At 48.3% G+C, this 19,542-nt stretch overlaps 1 protein-coding gene across 4 annotated transcripts in view; it reads right to left on the reverse strand.

Annotated features, from left to right (window-relative positions):
- The window catches only part of LOC138773647 (uncharacterized), a 177,846-nt gene that overhangs the window by 140,565 nt on the left and 17,739 nt on the right, over positions 1 to 19,542 (reverse strand). For 3 of the 4 annotated variants that reach the window (XM_069954131.1, XM_069954132.1, XM_069954130.1), the window contains exons 2-6: positions 10,988 to 11,074; positions 8,938 to 9,004; positions 6,261 to 6,304; positions 3,221 to 3,257; positions 2,663 to 2,703 (exon numbers count right to left, since the gene is read on the reverse strand). In XM_069954131.1, the coding sequence (XP_069810232.1) occupies positions 2,663 to 2,703; positions 3,221 to 3,257; positions 6,261 to 6,304; positions 8,938 to 9,004; positions 10,988 to 11,074 (276 nt within the window). The remainder of the gene's footprint in view (positions 1 to 2,662; positions 2,704 to 3,220; positions 3,258 to 6,260; positions 6,305 to 8,937; positions 9,005 to 10,987; positions 11,075 to 19,542) is intronic. The other variant, XM_069954133.1, reaches the window with a different exon arrangement.

The following is a 19,542-nucleotide window of genomic DNA, read 5'->3' on the forward strand; positions in this document are numbered from 1 at the left end:
TGTGACTCCCCTAAAGGGTTAAAAAACTTTCTGGATATGCTTTTGCAGAGTGTGGGGGGCGCAGTTTCTGAAATGGGGTGCTTTGTGGGGCTTTCTAACATACAGGCCCCTCAAATACACGTCCAAGCCCGGGGCTGCAGAGTGAGGTCAGGGGGAGAGGAAGAGAGAGGAGATGAAGGGGGTGAGGAGAGGAAGAGGGAGGAGGTAGAAGGGGTGAGGGGAAGATGAAGAGAAAAGTGAAAAAGGGGTTGGAGGGAGAGGAGGTAAAGAGGAGGTGATGGGGAGAAGACAAGAGAGGGTGAGGGGGAAGAGGAGGAAACGGGGGTGAGGGGAGAGAGGAGGAGGTGATGGGGGAGAGGACAAGAGAGGGGTGAGGGGGAGAAGACAAGAGAGGGTGGGGGGAGGTGAAGGGGGAGAGGTAACAGAGGTGAGGGGGCAGAGAGGAGGTAAAGAGTAGGTGATGGGGAGAGAGGAGGTAAAGGGGTTAAGGGGGAGAGAGGAGGGATATAGGAAGATGATGGTGGAGAGGACGGATATAGGAGGTGATGGGGGAGAGGACAAGAGGGTAAGGGGGAAGAAGAAGTGGAGGTGATGGGGAGAGAGAGGACGACAGAGGGGTGAGGGGTGAAGAGAGGGGAGGTAAAGGGGGGGGGGGGAGAGAGGCGAGGAAAAGAGGTAATGAGGGAGAGGAGGAGAGAGGGAATGTAGGGGGGGAGAGGAAGAAAGAAAGGTGAGGAGGGAGAGGAGAAGGTGGAAGGGGAGAGGAGGTGGAGGGGGTTGAAAGGATGTGGAGGGAGTAGAGAGGAAGTGATAAGGGGTGGATTTGGCATGGGGGAGAAACTGCTATTCAGGGAGGGGGGGTGTGCCAGGGGTCTGAGAGGGGTCTTGCCAGGTCCCGGTCAGGGAACCACATCAGCGACAGGGTCGTAGTGCGCGGGGACTCCCCCCGCCCGGGGCTCCTGCAGCAGTGGATTGTGGACCAGAAGATAGGGCCCCCCACGTCCACTGGCTGCCGCCGCAGCCTCTTCTTCCCGGTCCCTTGACTGGGGAGAAGCCGCGACAGCAGCTGGTAGACACGGGGGGGGGGGGGTGCCCCCATCTCCAAGTCCCCACGCACCACGACCCCCTCGCCACTGACTTTCTTTGAGTCCCCGCTGGTCCACTGGCCGCCTGCTGGGACATCAGCCGCCGTCACATCTCCTCTCTGCCTGCCAAGTAACGCGGGGGAAGAAAGGTCCACCGGAGGCTGCTGCTGCTGTGACTTCATCCTTCCCCCAGCAGCCTCACCAAGCCCTTTCCCACACAGAACTCTCTTGAGCAGCTGCTGGGGGAAGGAAGGAGAGAGCTGCCACGGTGATTGGTGCTGGGACATTGCTTAGTAATGTCCCGGCACCCAAAGCAAAAGTTTATTTTCCCCCCACCTCCGGCGTACCCCCTCAACCTGGGGCACGCGTACTGCAGGTTGAGAAACCCTGCTTTAAACAAGATAATACATTATCTGGCTGCGCTCCCATCTGCTTCTAAGGCTCCCAAAGTCACTGACTCCCAAGGTCACTTGGCTCAGCCAATAAGTGTGCGTACTATCTTCTATAAAGCCCCGGCAGATGATTGAAAATGTAGCCACATCCTTCTTAACCAATCTGCTGCGAAAATATAGAGCCATAGGGCGTAACTGTACCACATATCTCAGTGGATTTCGCTGCAAATACGGTACGTGTGAATGCAGCCTTAAAGTGACACTGTCACCTCCTTTTTGCATTCTGACATCTCTACACAGGTGTAAAGGGTAAATTTAGTTTCCTTTTTCGTTGTATTAAGAGTTTAATCCCAATGCTACGACTATTTAACCCTGAAAAATCTTCTGAGAAGTAAGGGGTCGTCTTATACGCCGGGTATGGTCACCGCATACCATGGGTGAGCTCAAAAAATGGTCGCATCCCCACCGTATGCAGCGATCACTATAAAAAAAAAAACAATTTAACTCACCTATGACTCGTTCCCGGCAGCCGCGCTTCTCCCGTCATGTTCCCGGCGCAGGTAGTGTCTCTGCATCACACTGCCTGCGCTGGGAACATGACAGGAGACGCCTGGCTGCCGGGAACGGGTCACAGGTGAGTTGGTTTTTTCCCTTCAACTTCAGTTAACCCGGAAAATTTAAACTCCCGCCTGACCACAGGAAAGTTTATTAGCTGGAGCCCTGCAGCGGTCAGGCGGGGGTTAAAATTTTCCGGCGTATAAGATAAAGACCTAAAAATCTTATTAAAAGTCAGGGGTCGTCTCATATACCGGAATACGGTATATAAAATGTGTGTGTATGGGGGGAGGGGGGGGGGGGGGTTAGTGTGAATTATTTTTATTATTATATTGTTTTTTTTCAGTGTTATTTGTACTGTTATGGCTACTGGAGGTACAAAATTCCCATAAACGCTTGGCAGTGAAAGGTTTAAGGGTTGACTTTGCTGAAAGATTGGTGACCTAATGAATAGCTCATTCCTTTTTTTTTTTTTTTTTTTTTTTTTTTTACTGCAAACAATCTAAATAGTATAAACTAATATAAGTTCATCAAGTTTATTTAGTGGCTATAGCCCATAGCATTCTTAGTACTCTATGCAGAGTGGAACTTCAATAAGAATCACTCAATATAATATATAGTAATATTTACCTCAGACTCTGTCAAATTAGTTTCCTCAAAGTCTTCAGTTTCTAAGAGAGATCAACAGAAAAAAACAACATGACCAAAAGCACGGGCAAATATTAACACCTTAAACTCTTCAGGACCAGGCTAAAAATAGCCTTTACAGCCAGGCAAATTTTCATTTTTGTGTTTTTAGTTTTTTTCCTCCTGCTCTGTCTGCGCTGAAGAATGAACATGTTCATTCTTCAGCGCGGAGAGACGCTGTGAGAATAGCAGCGCGCGCCTCCCATAGACTCACATTATGAGAGGGAGGCGAACGGTATTCCGCTAGTTTTGCTCAGTGTGAACCCGGCCTAACACGTATACTTATATGTAGGCTATAGCCTTGGGTACAATGGGATGTGATAGACACTAGCGCAAACTTTCAAACAGTATCGAAGCTCCCGACATCATAATTAATCATGATGCTGGGAGCTCCAAGGTCCACTACGCAAGACAACGTCCATGCACGGACGGGTTTTTGCAGATGTCTGCATTAGCCCTAAAAAGTCTTATGGGACAAATAAACTGTAAAATAGTCATTACCTTGGATGTGCTCTGCACTAACAACTCTGTCGGAGTTCTGTAATAAAGCACAACATTAGGATAAGAAAATAAGAAATGAATGAGGTAGTATGAAAGAACACTCATTAGAATTTGATAATTTAAAGCCATTTTTTAAACTAAAGTTCAGAAAGAATCCTCTATGTATTATCTCAGTTACCCTGATGTATATAGCTTAAGTACTCCAGCAAAACTTTTTTTTTCTTTTTTTTTTCAAATCAACTGGTGCCAGGAAGTGTCAGAGATTTGTAAGTACTTATCAGCTGCTGTATGGCCTGCAGGAAGTGGTTTGTTCTTTCCAACCTGGAGAGCAGGAGAGGGTTTTCTATAGGGATTTTCTACTGCTCTAAACAGTTCCGCACATGGGCAGAGGTGGCAGCAGAGAGCACTGTGTCAGATTGGAAAGAGTACACCACTTCATACGGGACATACAGCAGCCGAGAAGTACTGCAAGACAATTTTTTCTTTTTTTTAAAGTAAAATTACAAATCTCTGTCACTTTTTGACACCAGTTGATTTGAAAGATTTTTTTTTTCCATTGGAGTACCCCTTTAATTCCACCATGCTAAAATTCTCAACGATTCTTTGTTTACAACCCTTCTGTCTGGGTTGCATCACTTCCTGTTAGTATTTCCACTCCAAGTGTCATGTCGCAGCCAGTCTTTCCTATACCCACAGTGTCTCCTCCTACCGGATAGCTCCACCCCTCCCCCAGCTTCTCCTCTAACCCTGACAGTTTCCTGACAGTGATGCCGTCTGCTGTCTCTGCTTATCACCAGAGCAGGGCCACAGCACACACTAAAGGCCCTATTCCACGGAACGAATGTCGTTCGTATGCGGCGAGCGGGGAACGAGGAGCAAACGAGCGCTGAGAGCGCTCGTTTGCTCCTCTTAAAGACCGGTGGAATAGGGGCATTAAACATTTGAGTTTGCTCATCTGAGTTTGCTCCAGTCCCCACCCGTCTCCACCCGTCCCCAACCCTTCTAGTCCTGCCTGCTGTAAGCACAGCGCCAGATTAACATAACATTCCAGGAGCTGGCAGACAAGCGGGGATAGAAAACACAACGTCACCAAAAGTTTGAAACCCAAAAAAAGTCTGCCACAAAATAATACATTTGCAATTCAAAATATTAAATATCAACCAAAGAAAAAATTGCAGAACTAATACGTGAATAAAACATATTTCTTTATCTAAATCAATAATAAATTACAAAAATGATCACCATGAGATACACAGAAGTACAAAACTGGAGAGGGGGAAGGATGTCAGTGGGGTATATGTGACTGTGTATCTCATGGTGATCATTTTTGTAATTTATTATTGATTTAAATAAAGAAATATGTTTTATTCACGTATTAGTTCTGCAATTTTTTTCTTTGGTTGATATACAAAAGTTTGGAAATTACTCTCGTGAAAGGTCACGTGACCAGTGGGTTTGGGTAATGTAATTATCTGATACACTATGAGTTTTACAATATATTTAACATACAATGTTCAGCACAGAGTGAAGCACATTGCTGCGCGCTTCTTCTGGCTATGTACAGAGATTGGTAGGGGCCTCAGCATTGAGAACACAGACCATTCAAAACTTTTGACAAGTCTACATGTCATTTGAAAGGTTTTTTAAAATTACAGTACTGCTTTAAAGGAGGGGGTGCAGAAACATAATAAGCAATGTAAACTTACTTATCCCAGTGCCCTTATAGCGCTGCTCTCACCTCTTCTGCGCAGCTGGTGGAAGTAATTTTTGTCTGGTTTTACGTGTACATCATGGCCCAACTCCTCCTGCTGCAACGTCACAGACTGGCTGAAGGCTTGCCGCTTAGCCATTCAGTAACTGCAGCAGTGTCCCGCCCCAAAGCAAACCATCAGCCGGGTATGTGAAATTTTAGCAGCAGGAAGTGCTGAAAGCTGGCAGCATGACTATATTGGGAAGGCTGTGCTGTAAGGGCACAGGAATGGACAAGTATACTTCTTTATTACATTCCCACACTCCTCTGCCTGCCTCTGATTTTTTTCTTTTAACTTTAATGGGACTTCTCCTTTAAGCCAGAGTTTCTCAAACAGTGAGCCAGGCCTCAAGAGCGAGGTGCCCCCTAGTTGTTGGTGAGGTACAGCTCTGGAGTCTGATCTTTCTATGTCTGCAACAATTTCTAGTTTAGACTGAGCAAAATTAAACATTTTCATGGTTTTCCACCATAGGTGGTTAGGACCTGACCTCCCCCTGGTCTGTCTGGTGAGGCCCAGGTATCAGGTAGGTCTACTGGTTGAGGCTCTAGCAGAAAAAGTTTGAGAAGCTCTGCTCGAAACAGTAGAGAAAAACTCACAGAAGATATCCAAATTCTATAGTGTTAGAAATGTGTGTAAATACTGCTAGCGTGGTTGTTTTGTAATAATTTTCAACATTTTAGGGAGAAAGGGTCTTTGACTAATTAAATTAGGAAGACACCTTTTTAAATGTCCCATTATGGCACATGGTTCTTCTCATACTATGTACCAGAATGGAGAGCTTCTATGGCAGACCCATCAAGTTATACAAACAAATTTCCAACCATAATGGCCCTATTCCACCAACAGATCTGACGACAGATTATCTGCCAAAGATTTGAAGCCAAACCCAGGAGTGGATTTGAAAAGAGGAGAAATCCAGTCTTTCCTTTATGACCCGTTTCCTGTTTATAGTCTGTTCCTGGGTTTGGCTTCAAATCTTTGTCAGATCTGTTGGTGGAATAGATCCTTAGGTCTAGAATCACACACATTGGGGGAGATTTATCAAACATGGTGTAAAGTGAAACTGGCTCAGTTGCCCCCAGCAACCAATCAGATTCCACCTTTCATTTTCCAAAGAGTCTGTGAGGAATAAAAGGTGGAATCTGATTGGTTGCTAAGGGCAACTGAGACAGTTTCACTTTACACCATGTTTGATAAATGTCTCCCAGTATTTTCAGCCCTATTTAGGCCAGTAAGTTTTTACCTAAACAAATACAACTACAAAAATATACAAAAAAATAAATAAGTACCACATTTTCAGACATATTTATTTCGAAGTTCCATTTACGTCGACCTGGAATAAAAATGCATATGAATTAGATGTATTCAGTATTACCATATTATCATATTCATTCTCTTTCAGAGAAGTAATTAACTGTTTCAACATTTAGACCCTTAAAATTCCCAACTTAGTAAGCAAAGCACCAAGTGTTTATCCACTTTGACAAATACCTGTAATTCCGTATGGCTCCCTGCAGAATGCCACTAGCTGATCACATCCCAGAGGAAGGTGATATTTTGTTTGCTGTTAGAGTTTTTTAAGTACTCTGCTAATGCTATGGTACCAGGAAAGCCTATCTAACTCAGGCTATTAAGGGGTTATCCCAAAATTAAAGAGGTTGTCTACCCCAAACTAAAGCCCCTATTACACGGGCCGATCAGCAGGTGCAAGCAAATGCCAACCTGTCAGATCAGTGCTCGCTATTCCATACTCCCCGCCGGAGCTATTACACAAGCCGAGCAGGTAAGAGCAGGGGGGCCTCTTAACATAAATGGCCAGTCAGACACCAGGGTAGTTAGTTATCAAACTAGTGTAAACTAGAACTGGCTTATTGTCCTATTCCACGGGCCGACCAGGGCCCGATGAACAATGTGAACGAGCGCTGATCTGCTAGATCGGCGCTCGTTTACTATTCCAAAGCCCGACAATCGTTAGCAAGGGCTGCAGGGACATCGTTACCGATGTCCTTGCAGCCCTTGTTTCATACATTACCTGTCCAGGCTACAAGTCTTTTCCTTCTCCCGGTCCTGCGCTGCAGAAGCTTCGGAGCGGCCTGTCTGAACTGACAGAAAGCTCAGCCAATCACTGGCCGCCGCGGTCCTGGCCAGTGATTGGCTTAGCGCTCTGTCAGCTCAGACAGGCCGCTCTGAAGCTGATGCTGCCGCGTGGGACTGGTAGAAGGAGAAGACCTGCAGCCCGGACAGGCAATGTATGATGTTTGTGAAATCGTTGGTCGCCCTCCGTGTCAGCTATTACCCGTAGCGATGAGCGTGTGGCGGCCCATGAGTTTAGGTTTGAACCTAAATGAACGATCAGCCGATGACACGATCATTGGCTGATCGTTCGCTCTATTCCACGGAGCGATAATCGGCCGATTCTGCACTGACTTCTGAGTGAATAAGGCAAAGATATATAGGGAATTTTTATCATAGGTCTATTTTAAAGTGTACCTGTCGTTTGTAAAAACTTTTGACATGTCATAGAGACATGTCAAAAGTTTTGATCAGTCCGAGTGTTCAGATAGACTGGAAGAACAAGCGAGCGAGGTCCGCTCTGTAAAAAAAAAAAAAAAAAAAAAAAAAGTCAGGCTCATAATGTAAGTCTATGGCGCCTGACTCTTTTTATAGTAAAGAAGCATGGAGACAGCACTTTCCAAAAGAATGTGCGTTTTAATGCACACCAGTGCGCGACGTTTCGGCTCTATTGTAGCCTTTTTCAAGCAGGTGAAAAGGCTACAATAGAGCCGAAACGTCGCGCACTGGTGTGCATTAAAACGCACATTCTTTTGGAAAGTGCTGTCTCCATGCTTCTTTACTTTGGATTGTCTCCAGACCTGGGTCCGGTTTGGTGAGGCGGGCACCCACTCTCTTTGTTTTGTGCTGCTGCAAAAAGACTATTTGTTTGCTTGACTCTTTCTATCTTACACAGAGCGGGGAGAGGATACGCTGCAGTGCGGTCCTCTCCCTGCTGTAACTCCCGATCAGTACAGTTTAAACACTCAGACCCCAGACTGATCGAAACATTTGACATGTCTCTATGACATGTCAAAAGTTTTTACAAATGACAGGCACACTTTAACTGTGAGAAACAGAGTCTATTATATAAAAAAAAAAAAAAAAAAAAAAAAAACAGAAAATCACATTATATGATTTTAAATAATTAATTAGCATTTTACTGCATGAAATAAGTATTTGATCCCCTACCAACAAGCAAGAAGCTCCTCCTACTCTGCAATCGTTACCTGTATTCACTGCACTTGTTTGACCTTGTTATTTGTATATAAAACACCTGTCCACACAAAATCAATCATACTCAAACCTCTCCACCAGGCCAAGACCAAGGAGCTGTCTAAGGACATCAGGGACAAAATTGTAGACCTGCACAAGGCTGAGATGGGCTACAGGACAATAGGTAAGCAGCTTGGTGAGAAGGCAACAACTGTTGGCGCAATAATTAGAAGATGGAAGAAAAACAAGATGACTGTCAATTGTTCTTTGTCTGAGGCTCCATGCAAGATCTCGCATCGTGAGGTAAGAAGGATTCCGAAAAAGGTCAGGAATCAGCCTAGAACTACATGGGAGGAGCTGATCAATGATCTGAAGAAAGCTGTGACCACAGTTTCAAAGAGTGTAGTGTAGTGAGTGCAAACTTGTATTTTATTTCATGCAATAAAATGCAAAATTATTTAAAAATCATGCAATGCGATTTTCTGGATTTTTTTTTATAGATTCTGTCTCTCACAGTTGAAGTGTACCTACGATAATAATTACAGACCTCTTCATTCTATGTAGGTGAGAAAACTTGCTTAATCAGCAGTGTATCAAATTCTTATTTTGCCTGCTGTGTATATATAACAATGAACAAAAATGAAGAAATCAATCTCTATTTGTGTAATGAATAACTATAAAGGATGAAACCTTTCTTACCTTGTGGTGTCTCAAATGTAAAATCTTCAATATTTACAATATAATCATTCACAAAAGGATGGTCAAACTAGATTTAGGAAAAATAAGAATGTATTAACATGGTATGCCAGTCTATTAAAAGACATGAAATACCTGACTAAAAAGGTATGAAGAAATATATAATAAGACTGAATAAAATATTCCCCGCTCCAGGACAAAGCCTGTTGTGTCAGTCATTTGCATAAACTGAAGGTAAAGGCAGATATCACCCCGTGTAATGAAGCCAGAGATCAGCTGACAAACGCACAGATCGACCCACATTTACACTACATCTGTGGCCATGAAGGCCTAATTCCCATGTTCCCTGTTTTATGGACGACACAGGTGTGGAAGGCCTGTAGTGGAATCCACCCCCGGCATGGCAGAATATGCAAAATGATGCAGTGGGCGGAGACGGTATGAATATGCACGGCGCTGCAATGAAGCAGTTGCACGGCTGTGTCATTGCAGTGCTGCACATATTCATACAGTTTCCCTGCTCCCAGCATCATCTTGGAGATGCTACCATATATACTTCTTTAAAGCACACCAGCATTATAGCTCCATTAAGGTCCACTGATGTGCTTCATTCCTTTCCTTCACTAGTATGCCAGTTCCCAGAGCATGAAAATTTTTGGTATCTCTTGGAAGGGTCATAAATTTAAAATATAGAAGGCTATTCGTTTTAAAGTGTCCCTGTCGTTAAAACTTTTAAAATCGAAATCAACAGTAGATGTGAAATAAAAGAAGTTTGCAATTTACATTCATTATTTTTTGTTGTTATGCTGTAAAACAAAGCTGAACTTACCAGAGATTAGGGCTGGGCGATTAATCAAATTAATTCGATTAATTCGCCCAGACAGTTAAAATCAATTTGATTTTTTGTGAAAATCGTAAATTCGATTTTCACAAAAAATCATTGCGGGCGACCGCTGCGGTAAAGTGTTGGGTCCGGGGAGAGTTGCAGGACGGCGAGGTGAGGTGCAGGGCCACCAGTCAGGAAAGAGGCAGCATCGGCGGCTCCAGCCTCTTCACAGAGCCGCGGCTGACCTGTCCCCGCCCCTTACACAGCAGAGCCCCGCTGAGCTGCATCCCGCTCTCTTCCTCGCACACGTGCAGGTCCCCGGTCTGTGGAGGACGCAGCAGGGATTGCATCAGGAGATAGCGCTGCTGCGGGTCCTGAAGCTGTACAGCGGGCAGCGACACTATCTCCTTCTGTTGCAATCCCTGCCGCCTCCTCCACAGACCGGGGACCTGCACGTGTGCCAGGAAGAGAGCGAGAGCGTGAATCTCACTGCATCTCACCGTCCTGCAACTCTCTCCGGACCTGACACTTTACCGTACCTGCCTGAGGCCCGCATACCCCATGCGTGACCCCCAGTCTGCCCCATGCGTGACCCCCAGTCTGCCCCATGCGTGACCCCCAGTCTGCCCCATGCCCCCTCAGTGACCCCCAGTCTGCCCCATCAGTGACCCCCAGTCTGCCCCATGCCCCCTCAGTGACCCCCCAGTCTGCCCCATATCCCCAAAGCTCTCCCGAGCAGCCAATCGTCTCATCGGAGAAGCTTGGCTGCTGGTAGAGCTTCTGGAGAATGATAGAGGCTTCAGGTACATCCAGAGCCTCTGTCATTCTCCCAAAGCTCTCCCGGCAGCCGAACATTTCCGAGCTTCTCCAATGAGACGCTCGGCTGCTCGGCAGAGCTTCGGGGATCCCCGGCTCAGGCAGTTTACTTTACACTGCCTGCGCCGGAAATGGGACAGGGAACGTGCCGATGCCGGTAATGGGCCCAAGGTGAGTGAACTGTTTGCTTTTTTTTTTTTTATAGTAGTCTTATAGTACAGTGGGGATGGGGCCATTTTTGAGCTCCCCTGCCCTATGGGGCAACCATACCTGGCGTATAAGACGATCCACGATTTCTAAGAAGATTTTTCAGGGTTAAAAAGTTGTCTTATACACCGGAAAATACGGTACTTTTGGTTTAGATTTTGAAAGTTATAAAAACAGGTACACTTACAAGTGGTCATTGCTAACCTTTTTAAAAATCTCTAGCATTTTTGCTTGAAAGGTCTTCTCATTTCTGTCCAAACCTGCTTGGAAATCCTTTGTAGGGATAAAGGTCTATATAGCAAAGAAGAAAAACAAGTTCAAATATACGGTGCATTAGAAGAAACCTGTTAATAATGGACAGCAATATATGAGCTAAATAAGTAGTGTGAAACCGTTTAAGCGACTCTGTACCCACAATCTGACCCCCCAAACTACTTTTACCTTCACATAGCTGCTTTTAATCCAAGATCTGTCCTGGGGTCCGTTCAGCAGGTGATGCAGTTATTGTCCTAAAAAATAACTTTTAAACTTGCAGCCCTGTGCCCTACGGCCGGAGCTTAGAATATCTGTGCCTTAAAGCGTAACTGTCATTTCAGGGTCATTTTTTTTGAAAACATTAAATATCAACAGTTCAAGTGATTTTAAGAAACTCTGTAATAGGTTTTATAAACCAAAAGAGTTTCCTTCTGTACTTAAAGAAATCTCCCAGCCTCCCCCCTCACTTCAGAAGAAGCAGGATTTCTGTGTCCATTATGTGGCTATGGAGAGAGGAGGGGCTGTTAGGAGTGACTGAGCACGGAGCAGTCTTGCAAAGCACAACACCCTGCAATCTTCTCTCAATAAGTTCATAGATAAGCACTGACCTTTATGACCCCAGAATCCTGCGGTTTAGGTGCCCAGAGAGTCTAGAAACAGCTGACCTTCATGTCACCTCTTCCTGCTCCCTCATCTCCCTCGGCCCCTCCCCCCTCCATAAGGATAGAATGGAGAGAGCAGAGCCCGTCTTCACTGACTTCTCTGTAACGAAGACGTGTTTGCCTGATAATGCACAGATAAGTCAGGGGGGGAGGCTGGGAGATTGCTTCTTGAGTACAGAAGGAGGCTTTTTTCGCTGATAAAACCTATTACAGAGTTTCTTAAAATCGCTTATACTACTGATTTCTGCAATTAAAAAAAATTACAGTTACAGGAGCCTTAACGATCCAGCCCATGTTCAGTATTCACACAGCTCATGAATAGGAGACGATCTGCCTGGAGCATTCCTAATGATAAAGAGGGTGGGGAGGGTGTGCCAGCCTAATGCATACACAATCTAAGCCCCGGCCGTTGGGCACGGGGCTGCCAGTTTAAAAGTTGTTTTTAGGACATTAACTGCATCACCTGCCTAACGGAGTCCACTACCTAGCTCTGCAATAAGTGGGAAAAAAGTCTGTGATTGTATCCGTTTTGCAATCCACGTGTTTCTTTCTCTGATCCATTAGAAATAGAGATGAGCGAACCGGGTTCGAGTCCATCCGAACCCGAACGATCGGCATTTGATTAGCAGGGGCTGCTGAACTTGGATAAAGCTCTAAGGTTGTCTGGAAAACATGGATACAGCCAACGACTATATCCATGTTTTCCACATAGCCTTAGGGCTTTATCCAAGTTTAGCAGCCCCCGCTAATAAAATGCCAAACGTTCGGGTTCGGATGGACTCGAACCAAACCCGGTTCGCTCATCTCTAATTAGAAATTGTGCAGTGCTAGTTTTCACAAAGTTAGGCCCCCTTCAAACGTCCGTAAAATCCACCCGGATTGTCTAATCAACAAAGCGTGATGAGGTTTACAACGGAATCAAACTAGAACAAAATTTAGGGCAGTCTACAGCTCCCAGTGGGGTGGCAAAGCGTACGAAGAACCAGCTAGGGAGTGACCTAACACTCGGTCAACAACCTGAGAGGAAAGAGAAAAGAGGAAAGAACAAGGAGAGAAAAACAGTGAAGAGGAGGGGGGGGGGGGGGGAGAGGAAAGGAAAAAGGGAGGGGTAGGGAGGGTAGTTCCTCACTCAACCAGAAGAGATCGAAATTCAGTCGCTTCGGTGAACTGCTCCCAGTAGAACCATGTCCGGAAAAAGTGAGAGTCGCGACCATGCAACTGTGCCGTAAGATCTTCCATGCGCTTAATATCTTCCACTTTACGGAGCCACATGGAGATGCTCGGAGGACCGGGCTGGCGCCAAAGCTCTGGAATGCAAGCACGAGTGGCGTTGATCAGATGTCGGAGTACAGAGCGGCGTTAAGTCTTAAGGAGGATCTCCGACAGGTGCATGAGGAAGAGTGATGGAGAGAAAGGAAGCTGACGGTCAGTAAAGGTAGAAGAGATACGCCATACTTCTCTCCAGAATGGCACCAGCTTGGGACAGCTCCAGAAAATGTGGAGAAGGGAACCCTCTCCACCACAATTCCTCCAACAAAGTGGATAGACCTCAGGGAAGATACGGTGGAGTCAAGTGGGCACTCTATACCATTGAGAAAGAAGTTTGTATCCAGCCTCTTGAAGACGAGAGGCAATGGAGGATTGCATGCAGGGTAGACGCGTTTCACTTGCGCCGCGGAAAAAGTAATGTTGAGGTCCTCTTCCCATGCAGTGAGAAAAGGTGGTGGAGGCTGCTCGGGTGGCAAGCCCAGCATGGCATATAAGAGGGAAAGAGTGTGACGAAAGGGCTCGAACCCAGGCAAAAGGACTCGAACTGAGTAAATGACCGTACAAGCAGGAAGGGTTGGGGAAAGAACGGAGGAAGTGGTGGAGCTGTAATGCCTGCCAAAACCCCAAGGGTGAAGGGTCTGTGAGATCATTAAGCGAGGAGAGCGATAGCCAGGCCGGGCCCGTAAGGAAGGAGGAAGCACGAAAATTGCCAGTGCAGAGCCATGTTCAAAAAACCGGGTCATTTACGCCGGACGGAAAAGAAGGATTACCCAGGACAGGAAACAAGGGGGATTGGTGCGGGGCTAGGAAACCAGAAGAGAGATGTTTCTGGCATATTTTCAGTCGGGGCGATGGTAGGATTTTGGGCAACCCTTCGAAAGGCTCCTGGCAACCACGGGGCCGCCAGGAGAGAAAGAGGTGACAAAGCCATTTCCAGACCTACCCATATTTTTGTGGGAGCATGACGGTGCCAATCTATCACTCACGAGAGGTGGGCAGCGACATAGTAGTGGCAAAGATTAGGAAGCCCTAGACCCCCTATTGATTTTGGACAATACAAGACCGCCTTCGCTAGTCGGGGCGGCTTATGAGCCCAGATAAACCTAGTGAGAATTGTCGAGAGTTGTCGAAAGTATGACCCGGGCACCGCCACCGGGAGGGCCTGGAAAAGGTACAAAAGGCGAGGCAAGACATTCATCTTGAAGATAGAACAGCGTCCAAAGCAGGTAAAAGTGCCCCTGTGCCACCTCAACAAATCCAGATCGATGCGTTTCAACATGGGTGGGAAGTACGCCTTGAAGATGTCAGAGACGGAGGGCGTCAATTGGACCCCTAGGTACGTCAATGAAGAATGCGACCAACGAAAGGGAAAGGAGGCCTCCAGAGCTGCCACTACAGAAGAGGGAAGAGAAAGATTGAGCGCCTCGGATTTTTGCAGGTTAATCTTGTAATGAGAGGGTACCGCGAGAGCTTCGAAAAGAAGGTTAGGAAGGGACACAGAGGGTTTGGTTAGAAAGAAAAGTAAGTCATCTGCATACGCCACTACCTTATGCTCCACTGGCCCCACAGCCAACCCCGAAATATTTACATTATTCCGGACATATCTAAGAAAAGGATCCAACGTCAAGGCAAAGATGAGGGGGGCTAGGGAGCAGCCCTGCCGTGTGCCATTAGATATAGGGAGCGTGGTAGAGAAAAGGCTGTTGACCGAGATCTGGGCTGAAGGGTGGGAGTATAGGGAGCCGATCCACGCCAACATATGAGGGCCAAGGCCGATATACCGGAGTGTGGCAAAGAGGAAGGGCCAACTAACTCGGTCAAAGGCCTTCTCCGCATCGGTAGATAAAAGCATTAATAGCCCGGGTGGTGTTGTCCCAGGCTTCCCTCATGGGCATGAAGCCCACTTGGTCCGGATGTATAATGGGTTGGAGGAGTGGTGTCAGGCGGGCTGCTAGGATTTTGGAGAAAAACTTAAGATCTAGATTTAGGAGAGAAATGGGGCGGTAGTTTTGACAGTGAGAGGGATCCTTACCCTCCTTGTGGATCACAGAAATATAGGCCCAAAGAGAGTCTGGAGGGAGAGTGGAGCCAGTGGAGACGGCGTTGTATGCAGACAGGAAATGGTCTTTCAAAAGGGGGTCGAAGGATTTGTAGTAGGTCAGGGTGAACCCGTCAGGCCCGGGGCCGCCCGGATTTCCTTTTAGGAAATCCGGACGGATTTCCAGACCCACAGGGTTGCATTACTCACAGACACCCTTCCCGATTTTTCCTGAAGGGTGTCTGTCCCGGAAAATAGGTCATGATTTTTTAGATCCTGTCCTATTTTCATCCGGAATTCCGGCACAACGCCCCCATAGAAGTCTATGGATGAACCAGAAAGTCGGATGCTTTCCTGATACGAGTTTCGTATTGTCACCCTGCCTGGCCGCCGCCCCGGACCTCAGCGTCACTGCCCTGTGAGCAGCACGACCCCCGCTCACCTTTGCAGCACCCCAGAAACACCCCCGGACTCCACCGCTGCTCAGGCCCCTGGCAGCCTTGTATCCTGCTCCCCGGGGTGCTGATCGAGAACCCGGTCTGGCCACTGATGATACCACCACCCCTCCCGGAACAATATCAGTGGCCCCGGCATCCCGCTGCTGCCCGACATTTCCCCTCCCCTGCATCGCCGCACCAGACCCTCTCTGCCGCCCCCCAACCCCCGCGACCGATGCCACCGGCACAAACCTCCCGCTGTCCCGGCCTGCAGCAGGAACCCCCTTCCCTGGAACTCCCCTCCAGCTGCCGCCCCCACCGCACCGCACCAGCCACCCGACTCTGGACAGGAATGGTGATCAGAAGACCAGGAACGGTGAGATCTGCCCCCCCCCCCCCAAGGGCTACAACTCTCACCATGTCCCGCTGACAGGTCTTGATAGGAGTTGTACTTCTGCACTGTGGCCATCCAGGTTGCAGAGCTACAACTCCCATCATGCCCTGCAGCCTGGATGGCCACAGGCTGCAGAACTACAACTGTCAACATGGGGCACAGGGCATGGGTCATGACCTGTCAACAGGGGCATGATGAGAGTTGTAGTTCTGCAACCTGGATGGCTACAGTGCAGAAGTACAACTCCCATCATGACCTGTCAGCAGGACATGATGGGAGTTGTAGTTCTGCAAGCTGTGACCATCCAGTTTGCAGAACTACATCTCCCATCATGTCCTATTGGCAGGTCATAATAAGGGTTGTAGTTCTGCAATAGATTAGAGGATAACACATGGCACGGTACACAAGAGGGGAAGGGAGCACAGTACACGAAGGGAACACAGTGGCAGGGCACATGAGGGGGAGATGATGGCAGGGCACATGAGGGGAATATGGTGGCACTAGGGGCTGTGTGGGTACTTGGGATGTATGTTGGCATACTAGACCATATTTAAAACACTTTTTTTTCTTCTGATCAGGAAATCCTGAAGGCTTTTCCTGATGGTAAAAACGGATTACTGTCATGAAATCCTGATACTTTCCTGATGACATGTGAGGCCTCCTGATCAGGATTTCCTGACCGTAAAAACTGACACAAACGTGTGAAGGGGGCCTTAAACAGTTAAAAAACAGAACAAGCTAGATAGAACATCACTTGCGTGTTTTTACAGATTCACAAATGTGAAAACTTCCATAGACTTCTATTGGGCAATCCGTGCAGCCATCATGCTCTACTCCAGAATAGGGATGCACGATGCACCGAAATATCGATACTATCATCGATATTTCGGGCAAAAAAACGGTTCGATACCAGGATTTCCTGGTATCGAAACTTTAAGTTAAGCTGAGAACTAGGGATGCACGATGCACCGAAATATCGATACTACTATCGATATTTCGGGCCAAAAAACGATTCGGTACCAGGATTTCCTGGTATCGATACTTTATATTAAGCTGCCTAATAACGCAGCTTAATATAAAGTATAGAGCAGTGAACATGGCCGGCGGCTAGCTAAGCGCCGGCCATGTTCTCTGTGTGCTGCCCTCTGCCCCCTGGCGTCACTTCCTCCTCCTCCGCCCGCCCCTTCCTCCGCTCACTGCAGTGAGAAGTTATAGCCGGCACACAGCGATCGCATGTGCCGGCTATATAACTGTGCAGATGCCGCTGTCACAACTGACAGCGGCCTCTGACCCATCCTGAGCCTCTCCAGAAGCAGTGGGGGTCGGCTACTATGTGTAACAGACCCCCCGCTGCTAATGACCTGCAGCCCGTCACATCTCAGCCTCCTGTCCCCCTGTCATGCAGCCGTCCATCTGCAGAGCTGTTCCTATGCATATTCATGTATGCACACTCTCGGTGACTGCGCTTCCTGACCGGCCTGAGTGTGCACACATGAATATGCACGGAGGAACGGAGGTCCGACAGCTGGGAGCTTCCCGGAGCTGAGGGGAGGGGGGATTTGTAAAGGGAGCTAATTTAAGGTGGAACAGACCGCCTGAATCTTGGCCAGCAGCAAAGGTTAATCTTCCTGCTGGCCGAGGTTCAGGCTGTCTGTTCCACCTTAAACTCCCTTTACAAATCCCCCCTCCCCTCTGCTTTGACAAGCTACATGCTTTGAGTGGTACCGCAGTGAGTGAGAGCAGGGGATGTGTGCAGACATTGCAAACATCCCTGCCCTCTGGTGTGCCCCCCCCCACATCCCTGCCCTCTAGTGTGCCCCCCCCCCACATCCCTGGCCTCTAGTGTGCCCCCCCCCCCCACATCCCTGCCCTCTGGTGTGCCCCCCCCCACATCCCTGCCCTCTAGTGTGCCCCCCCCCACATCCCTGCCCTCTAGTGTGCCCCTAACATTCCTGCCCTTAAACCCCTGCCCTCTGACAGGAACTGACCTGCCAGGCAGAGTAACCCTCTCTTGTCTGTCCAGACCTGGCAGCCTTCACCAGCTCCCTGCAGTGTGGGGGTTGTAGTCTGTACTCAGTGGCGGATTAAATGTACCCTGGGCCCTGGACTGTTCACCCAACCTGGATCCCCCCCGTCAATCTGCCCACTACTGCCCCCCCCCCCCATGCTGTCCCCAATAAACACAATGTTTGGTCCCTTGCTGCACAGAGGATGTCAGGAGAGGAGGGGGCTGATCTTATAGGGGAGGTCACAGCAGCACAGAGGATGTCAGGAGAGGAGGGGGCTGATCTTATAGGGGAGGTCACAGCGTCACAGCAGCACAGAGAATGTCAGAAGAGGAGGGGGCTGATCTTATAGGGGAGGTCACAGCGTCACAGCAGCACAGAGAATGTCAGGAGAGGAGGGGGCTGATCTTATAGGGAGGTCACAGCAGCACAGAGGATGTCAAGAGAGGAGGGGGCTGATCTTATAGGAGAGGTCACAGCAGCACAAAGAATGTCAGGAGATGAGGGTGCTGATCTTATAGGGGAGGTCACAGCAGCACAGAGGATGTCAGGAGAGGAGTGTGCTGATCGATAGGGGAGGTCACAGCAGCACAGAGGATGTCAGGAGAGGAGTGTGCTGATCGATAGAGGAGGTCACAGCAGCACAGAGGATGTCAGGAGAGGAGGGGGTCTGATCTTATAGGGGAGGTCCCAGCGTCCCAGCAGCACAGAGGATGTCAGGAGAGGAGGGTGGTGATCTATAGGGGAGGTCACAGCAGCACAGAGGATGTCAGGAGAGGAAGGAGTGTGCTGATCTTATGAGAGGTCACAGCAGCACAGAGGATGTCAGGAAAGGAGTGTGCTGATCTATAGAGGAGGTCACAGCAGCACAGAGGATGTCAGGAGAGGAGTGTGCTGATCTATGGGGAGGTCACAGCAGCACAGAGGATGTCAGGAGAGGAGTGTGCTGATCTATGGGGAGGTCACAGCAGCACAGAGGATGTCAGGAGAGGAGGGTGCTGATCTATGGGGAGGTCACAGCAGCACAGAGGATGTCAGGAGAGGAGTGTGCTGATCTATGGGGAGGTCACAGCAGCACAGAGGATGTCAGGAGAGGAGTGTGCTGATCTATAGGGGACGTCACAACAGCACAGAGGATGTCAGGAAAGGAGTGTGCTGATCTATAGAGGAGGTCACAGCAGCACAGAGGATGTCAGGAGAGGAGGGGGCTGATCTTATAGGGGAGGACACAGCAGCACAGAGGATGTCAGGAGAGGAGGGTGCTGATCTATAGGGGACGTCACAACAGCACAGAGGATGTCAGGAAAGGAGTGTGCTGATCGATAGAGGAGGTCACAGCAGCACAGAGGATGTCAGGAGAGGAGGGGTCTGATCTTATAGGGGAGGTCCCAGCGTCCCAGCAGCACAGAGGATGTCAGGAGAGGAGGGTGGTGATCTATAGGGGAGGTCACAGCAGCACAGAGGATGTCAGGAGAGGAAGGAGTGTGCTGATCTTATGAGAGGTCACAGCAGCACAGAGGATGTCAGGAAAGGAGTGTGCTGATCTATAGAGGAGGTCACAGCAGCACAGAGGATGTCAGGAGAGGAGTGTGCTGATCTATGGGGAGGTCACAGCAGCACAGAGGATGTCAGGAGAGGAGTGTGCTGATCTATAGGGGACGTCACAACAGCACAGAGGATGTCAGGAGAGGAGGGTGC

The sequence above is a fragment of the Dendropsophus ebraccatus genome, chromosome 1, assembly GCF_027789765.1.
Source record: "Dendropsophus ebraccatus isolate aDenEbr1 chromosome 1, aDenEbr1.pat, whole genome shotgun sequence".
NCBI classification, from domain to species: Eukaryota; Metazoa; Chordata; class Amphibia; order Anura; family Hylidae; genus Dendropsophus; species Dendropsophus ebraccatus.